Below are 7922 nucleotides of genomic sequence, written 5' to 3'. Positions count from 1 at the left end.
CCAACAAACCCAACCGAGGCTCAAAACAGCGACCTTCTTGCTGTGAGGCGATAGCATTACCTACTGCTCCACTGCGTCGCCTATTGTTATTATCATTATTATTTTAATTATTATTAAAAAGCTCTTAATATCTTTGTCCAGTCTACACATTTTTTTCTAAAGTGTTCATAGATATTTACATTTATTTCTATGATCAGTGCAACGTCAGCTTATTGTCAATGCTGCCGCAAATACAGACTTAGGAAGAATTGAAATGACATGAAATGTGCTTCGTATCAAACTATCAAACAAATGTTTTTCATACACAGTCTTAAAATGAAAACCGCTGAAACCCTAAAAATTCACCTCAAAGTTTCGCACATCTGGCGGAGAGCCTGGCCGTGTGACGTCACGTGCACTTTCCTCGCTTGAGTTCCTGATGCAGGGCGGGTCACGTGGTCGCTCCCTTTCCCCTAAAGTTCCCTAGGAAGCGCGCAACGCAGGCAATTGACTAGGGTTTGAGACGCGCTCTCAATCTCGGGCAGCGCACTGGTCCACCTGGATGCCGTGAATTTCGCCTGCTTGCTTTCAATCCTGTCTGAAGACGCACTTTGAAAATGGCTGGGGCAATTATTGAGAATATGAGCACCAAAAAGTTGGTGATTCTGGGAGTGATTCTCATGTTATTCCAAGCGTTTTCCTTTATGGTCGGAGGGCTGATTGGTGAGTAGCTACTTTTACAGATCTGTCTTGATTTGATAGTTCGGGCTTTGTTGGCGACTGCTGCACAGTGTGTTTCCAGTTTGGTGGTTTTGTCCAGAATAAAGAGTCTTCAGGGAAGCGGCGAAAAGTTGCGGAATGGCTTTGTTACAGGAGTGTCAAAGATGGGCGCTTATTTTCACCCGTCGACTGCTGCAGTCTTTGTGCTGCTGCTGCTCTCCGTGTTCCGCCTGAAGTTTAAGAGCAGACCCGACTGTGATTTTTTTTTTCTCGGTATTTTGAGCCTTGATGAATCTTTTTGTATTCGGCTACCTGTAAATGCCACGAGGAACTGGACGGAGAGACACTCGAGGCTTGTTTAAAGCCAGTTCAGCTTGAATTTGACTATAAAACAGTGTATTTGTCGTTCACTTTTGCTCAGGGTAAAACACATGTATAATTATTTGGCAGTTTTTTGTAACGTTACTGTATGGAAAAATCGTTTAATTAATCGAAACAAATTAAACAACTTTAAAATCACGTTAAAAGGATAGTTCACCTAAAAAATAGTAATTTAACGTTACTCACCCTTTAGTGGTTTCAAACCTTTAGGAGTTTCTTTATTCTACACCGAAGAAGATAATTTGTAGAAAGCTGAAAGCCTGTAACCGTTGACATTCATAGTAGGAAAAACAAAGGAAAGTCAATGGTTACAGGTTTCCAAGTGTTCTTCAGAATATCTTCTTTTCTGTTCAACAGAAGAAAAAAGCTGTAAAGGTTTAGACCAAGTGAGGGTTTGAAAATGATTACAGAATTTATTTTTGTGTTAACTATCTCTTTAACTGAAAGTTTTTCTTGTAAACTAAGAGAACCTTAATATGGTAATTAAGCAACAACTTCACAACCAGTCATAGTATGATATTATGGACCTTTTGACTGTGGCTAAGTTGCTTAACATTTCTTTTAACAACAAGGTTTATAAAAATTGATCATTTTAATGACATTTATATGCTCCAAAATTGGCATTCAAGAATCAAAACAAGTGTAATAGCTTTATTTATTCCCCACATGAAAATATGATCTCTTTTATAACTTTTTCAAAGACTTTTTAAAATTCTGTTGCTAACATAAGGAGGATTTTTACCAATGCATCCAGGTTTAGTTCTAAAGTTGTTGTTTTGGAAGAAAAATAATCTTATTAAAGATTATTATAAAAAATCCTCTCATTTTGGAAATGTCTAACCTGACTTTTGCAACTAATATAGCCATGGATGGATTCAATTACGAAATAAATTGTGACCATTTATGCGCATGTTTAGATAAGTACATTTTAGAATAAATATTTAAATTTGCATTCTTCTATGACAAAAATCTCATCTTTGTCTCATGCTACTGTAAATTGTGCCAGTCTTGCAGAAAAGAGGACACTTTTCAGCCATTAAAGGGTTAAAGGAGGTGCATCTCTAGAACTTTTCTTTGATCTTCCCTCTGAACAGACAAGCCCTCCCCTCCTCTGTGCCCCCTAGCTCTTCCAGCTCCTGCTTTCTGACAAACATTCTTGTTTTGTTGCCTTTTTTGATAGTACTCATCCAGAGTTTCCCTCCTGAGTGTTCTTTTCCATTTAAATTGTTCCATCTGACAACAACAGACTTCAAACCTCAGACTTCCTTTTTGGTTTAAATAGGAAAGGAATCGTTTCTGGGTCTCTTACAGAATTTGGATAAATGGTGATAAATTAGCTTGCTTTGGCTATTCTTGCCTGCGATTGATTTAATGAAGCAGGATTCCTTTGTGTTTGTTCGGTGGCTGGTGGCAGCCGGGGTAATTGAGTAGAAAGGCACGCTGCTTGCCCTGTTATTGGACATCTAAAACACGGCATGAGGTCACCGGGCCGAAAGGCCACTATCATTTTTATGTTGGGATTTTGAGATGGTTAGATCTTCGAATTATGGCTCAACGAATAATTGAACTCAGAGACTGTTAATCTAGGTCATTTTGTTTGTTTAATGTGAGCTCCAATTGAGAGAAGAGCAATTTGTAAATACCTTATTAGCCTTTCGGATTTAACATTTTTAATAGTGCTCTCGCTTATGTAAAAAGGACATCCAAAAATATTTTTTGCTGTTAATCTCAAGCCATTCAAGATGTTGCTGAGTATTTTTCTTCAGGAGAACATTAAAGACGATTTTTTAACTGGAACTGTGGTTTTTGGTGATTCGTAAAAGGCAAATGTGTGTCTAAATGTACTCGCAGAACCAAAAAAGCATATACAGTCAAAACAAAATTAGTGCCTATAGCTCTTGATGATACATTGAGTGCTTATGAAGTGAAATGATTGGTCTGTGCTGTAAAGTTAACGTTATTTACAACATTGTTACCTTTAATTCACATCCTTGTCAAACAATCCTGAACATGTTCATGACAACCTGAAGCCTGAGCTTTCCGTCCAGGGGCGGACTGGCCATGTGGCAATTCTGGCAAATGCCAGAAGGGCCGGACCAATTTTTAAATGTGGGCCGTTCAGTTTTTTTAAATTTTTTTATATGTATTGTTTTTAAGTGAAGACAGCTTTTATCTCTTGCTAGATGCTATTATGATGATGATGATAATAATAATAAATGTTAAGCATTTGGCCCAATCGGCAATTGCCGCCTGGTTTCAAGATGGGCCGACCCAATCCGAGGTTACCTGGACATAATCAAAATCTGGCAAGAATGTCATATTATTTCACCATCTGTACACCAAAATAAATAGTGAATGTGCGTGTCCGTGGGTGGGGCTGTGTCGGTGTGGTAATTTGTGTCGGTGTGGTAATTTGTGTAGCTACAGTGCCAGGGCTGAGTTTTTGTCCCAGTCCGCCCCTGTTTCCGTCATAAGCGTGTATATCAGTGGTTCTCTAACTGTGGTACGTGTTCCACTAGTGGTACGCAGGCTTCGTTCTAGTGGTACGCAGAGGAATAAAATATGTCATGTACATGCTACACACATTTCAAAATCTTTCAAAAATGATGTATAAGTAACATATAATGATAGATGTATAATTTAACATATGGCCTATATTTCTGAGGTAATCTGCCACGTTTTTTAACTGCAGAGTTGTAGCTGCTTTACTGGGCCTACTACGCTACTGTATTTCAATACTGCTTATTTTGGTGGTATTTGGTGAGTAGGGTTGTAACGGTATGAATTTTTCACGGTATGATAATCGTCTAAAACAATACCACGGTTTGACGGTTTCGCGGTATACGGTATGTTACAAATGTTACAAAATAATAGAACAGTGAAGCAAATTTGACTTTTTCTAAATAATATATTTTTAGTTACTATAAACAAAACCACTTACAATGAACAAATAAAAATAAGAAAATAATAAATAATGTGTCAAAGTCCAAATAAAGTCCAAATAAACATGGTGCAAATCCTCAGTAAAAAATAGATATAAATATTTACTATACTATAAATAGTTACATAACGAAACTAGATTCAATATGGAACATCCTTAGGTTTTATGTGCCAGCATAGATATGGTTGTCTGTGGATATGGATTTGGATATGGTTGTCTGCAATGCAGACAAACAGCTGCATCTTCATTTGCGTCTTTTGAAAACAGCAAGAGCAGCAGTTCGTCTTTGCTGTGTCACTGTTTTGTCATGTTTCTGTGCTGCTGTGCATGCAAAAGTACTTAGTATGAGAATTATTTCATGCAAAACTTTTTTTTTTTTGCGTTTTATTTAGCCGCGCATAAATGTATGCCTATCTCTCATTCCGTGTTGTTCAAAAAGCTTGGTCCACAAACAAAAGCGAAACCTATGCTTATTGGTTGTGATATAGCGAGTTTGAACCAATCGGGGCATGGAGGAGGGACAATGCATCAATGTATCATGTCTGATTTGTCCGGAGACACAGTGACGAGCGTTTCTTTGTCAAATCAGCGTTGTCAAATGTTGATGACGTAACCGCACTGACTCCGGAGTCCGCGAATGTTATGTGATACAGCACTGGAAAGCTGAGATTCTCTTCTTTATGCCAATCTTTGAATTGTATGAATCGGATCAGCGGATCAAAAGTTATTAAACATTTAAGAGCAATACTTAATTTTAGCCGCGGGCGGCTGTCTCGGTCTTTAAGGGTTAAAACCGTTGATATGCCATTGTTCATGGTATGATAATCGTGCACGTTCAAATCGTGGTAAACCGTCATACCGGTATATTGTTACAACCCTATTGGTGAGACAATTTTTTTTCTGAGGTGGTACTTAATGAAAAAAGTTTGGGAACCACTGGTGTATAATATATGTTGGGAATCTGTTAGTACTCCCAATTGAGGGTGCGCATGCACATAATCTAACAGTTATAAGAAAATACAGCACAAACATCCTCACTCTGTTGCCAACAAACAGTAGTTGGGTTTCCATGCACATTTTAAAGTATCGCATGAGAAAGGAGTCAATGGAAAACTTGATTTTGGGTGAAAAAGTGCTCGCTTGAGGTGGTTTCAGATTTATGATACAAGAGTTAATGCGAGTGAAGGAAGATTGAAAACATATTTGCAAAATTAATTCTGACATCATGAACATTACATCCACATGACTAATCACCATTATGCTTGCTTGGTATACTGCTGGTTATTCACCTTATTCTTCGTCGACGAGCGGGCGCAGCCACTTGAATCTTTTTGGTTCGAGACTTCCGATCTCAATCACTTCCATTCATTTTTAAACATTGAAAACTGCTCATTTTGCAGTTTGATGTTGCAAACTGATATTTTCTTATTATATTATTCTACTTGGTCTGTAAAGTCATGCAAACATTTGTTTGTAGAGAAAGCAGTTTGATTGTTTTCTAGGGTTTATTATTCCTAGTCATTTCTCCCATAGGCGACTGAATCGGAAGTTTTAAAACAGTCGTGAAAATGGGAGCACTTCCGCATTTGAGAAAAAGGTCAATAGGTTCCCCATACTGCAGTCAGCTGCTCAAACAACTTGATGGAAATGCGCCTAATTCACTTTTTGCTTTTTTTTTTGGTGAACTTTATAAATATTCTCTTAATGTTAGGATGGAAACCCTATTGTCAGCTTTTGTGTATGATTGTGAATATGTCATTATGCAGAAGCTCACACGCCAGTTCTGAATCAACTCATGTCGGTGGATTTAAGTTGTTAATCTTAAAAATAACGTTCAGTGTCTTGCACAGACACAGTCATTTGACTTTAAACAATTAGTTTGTTAATCCAAATTGAATATACTGTTATTAATTACTCACCCTATTAAAGATATTTTAGATTATCATCGAAAACAGTGTTTCTCAACCACAATCCTGGAGGACTACCAGCTCTGAACATTTTCCAGGTTTTCTTAACCTGATTCCGATCATCAGCTCATTAGCGGAGACTGAAAGGCCTGTTATGGGTGTGACACAAAGGAGAGATCCAAAACATGCAGTGTTGGTGGTCCTCCAGGAACATGGTTGAGAAACACTGTTTTCGATGATAATCGAGATTTCAAATCTCAAAATTTGTCCAATACCTCCATTGAACTTAAAGCCAATAATTTGTTCATATAAGAATTATAAATGGCAAAGAGAATGGGATCTGCATACAAGAAATAAACTTATTGAAATGATCACAATGTTGGAAGAAGACTCTTTTGAGTTTCCCAATGGTCTGAGGCCAGGCGGGTGCAGGCTAGTTTACCCGCTGTAGAATTGGTCAATCCAGGATGAAGTTTTTCATCTAAAATAGTAAAAATCTCCTAAGAGAGATATTATAGCGGCCTCCTGATGGTGAATGCAGTTAAACTCACGGATGGTATCATTTGGTAGTTTGGTCATTTATTTCACTAATTTGGCAAACGTCATCAGGGAAACGGTTTAAATTTACGGTTGGTAAAAAAAGAAATTAGTGCTCCGTTTGGGATGGCACTACTTACATATACTATACTATTGAGTTACACACGTGCATGAGTGCATTGTGTATGTTGTGCCATTTGTGACTCAGCTTGTGATAGTAATAGGAAAAATCTGTTAGTAAATATACTTGGGCGGCTGTTAATACACCTGGGCGGCCCACCCAAGTAAAGTCTATGTGTGGGAAGCAATGGAATTGCATTAAGATATGATATTTTAGATATAGACAGGCCTCATGATGTAATACTAGTTGTTTACAAACAAAAAAAAGAAGACATCCTATTAAACTGTATAGTTCTATTCTGAGATAAAAATTTAATATACGTTTATTAAATTTTTTTTAATCGTCCATGAATAAATGTCATGTTTTAAAAACATTGGATACTTTAAGTCATTATTTGGTGCTGAGCAAAACATCTTGACATGTGAAAGCTAACGAGGCAAATCAGGATGTTCAGTTGAATGTTATGCTGCTGGTATAGACATGTCAAATTGGTTTTAAATATAACATGATCATATTGATGTCTGATTATTAAATTTAAAGCCTGGCTCAGACTATTTCTGTATTTGAATCTTTGTGCCACTGGGATCTCTGTGTGAGTGACGAGTGTTTGTGTGCTTCAGTGCCGCACATTGATTTGGATGGTAATTATTTATATTGTGGCTTTTCCCAAGTGAAAAGTAGATTTATTTCTGACGTATCAGCAGCACAGCACACACACAATCATCACATTTTTAACTTTTGAGATAGATTTTCTAGCCCGACTGAAAAAGCAAAGCCCGTGGACTTCAGGCTACCGGATTTTGCGAGCCCTGGAGTCTATTTAATAACAGCTAATAATACAAGGTTTACACGTAAGCAGAAGAAATAATTAAGCAAATTATCTGTCCTACGTACTTCTATATACTTTTTTCAAGTTATTTAGAAAATGCATTTACATTACGTAATTTGTAGATATTGTAATTTTGAAATTGTTTAAATACATAAATAAGAGTTCGGTTTTCTAGATAATGCATGTGTAAAAGAATAAGAGAAAAAAAAACACTTTTACACAGCAAGTATTACGCACTAAAATTGTGATTTAAAAATATTCAGTACATATTCATCTTGTATGTAAATTACACATCTATTATTAAAATAATCTTTTGTAAATATTGTTCAAAATAGTATAAAAAATGTTCTGACTATTTTATAATTTTAAATAGCTAGCACTAATTCATTTCAATATTGATAATAATAAGAGGTAAAAAGCACTGATCGGGATGTTATAATGCTTTCAGAAGGATCATGTGACACTGAAGACTTGATTAATGATGCTAAATATTTAGTAATCAAAAAT

The 7922-nt window shown here is 36.7% G+C and overlaps 1 protein-coding gene across 2 annotated transcripts in view; it reads left to right on the top strand.

Moving 5' to 3' along the window:
- Positions 1 to 474: 474 nt before the first annotated feature.
- wls (Wnt ligand secretion mediator) overlaps positions 475 to 7922 on the top strand; it is a 43096-nt gene continuing 35648 nt past the window's right edge. Inside the window, 1 exon segment of one of the 2 annotated variants that reach the window (NM_213146.3) lies at positions 475 to 702. In NM_213146.3, the coding sequence (NP_998311.2) occupies positions 597 to 702 (106 nt within the window). In that variant the 5' untranslated portion in view covers positions 475 to 596. 2 annotated transcript variants of the gene reach the window in all.

The sequence above is a fragment of the Danio rerio genome, chromosome 2 (assembly GCF_052040795.2).
Source record: "Danio rerio strain M-AB ecotype USA chromosome 2, GRCz13ab, whole genome shotgun sequence".
In the NCBI taxonomy this organism is placed as follows: Eukaryota; Metazoa; Chordata; class Actinopteri; order Cypriniformes; family Danionidae; genus Danio; species Danio rerio.
This window is presented reverse-complemented; position numbering and strand designations above follow the sequence as displayed.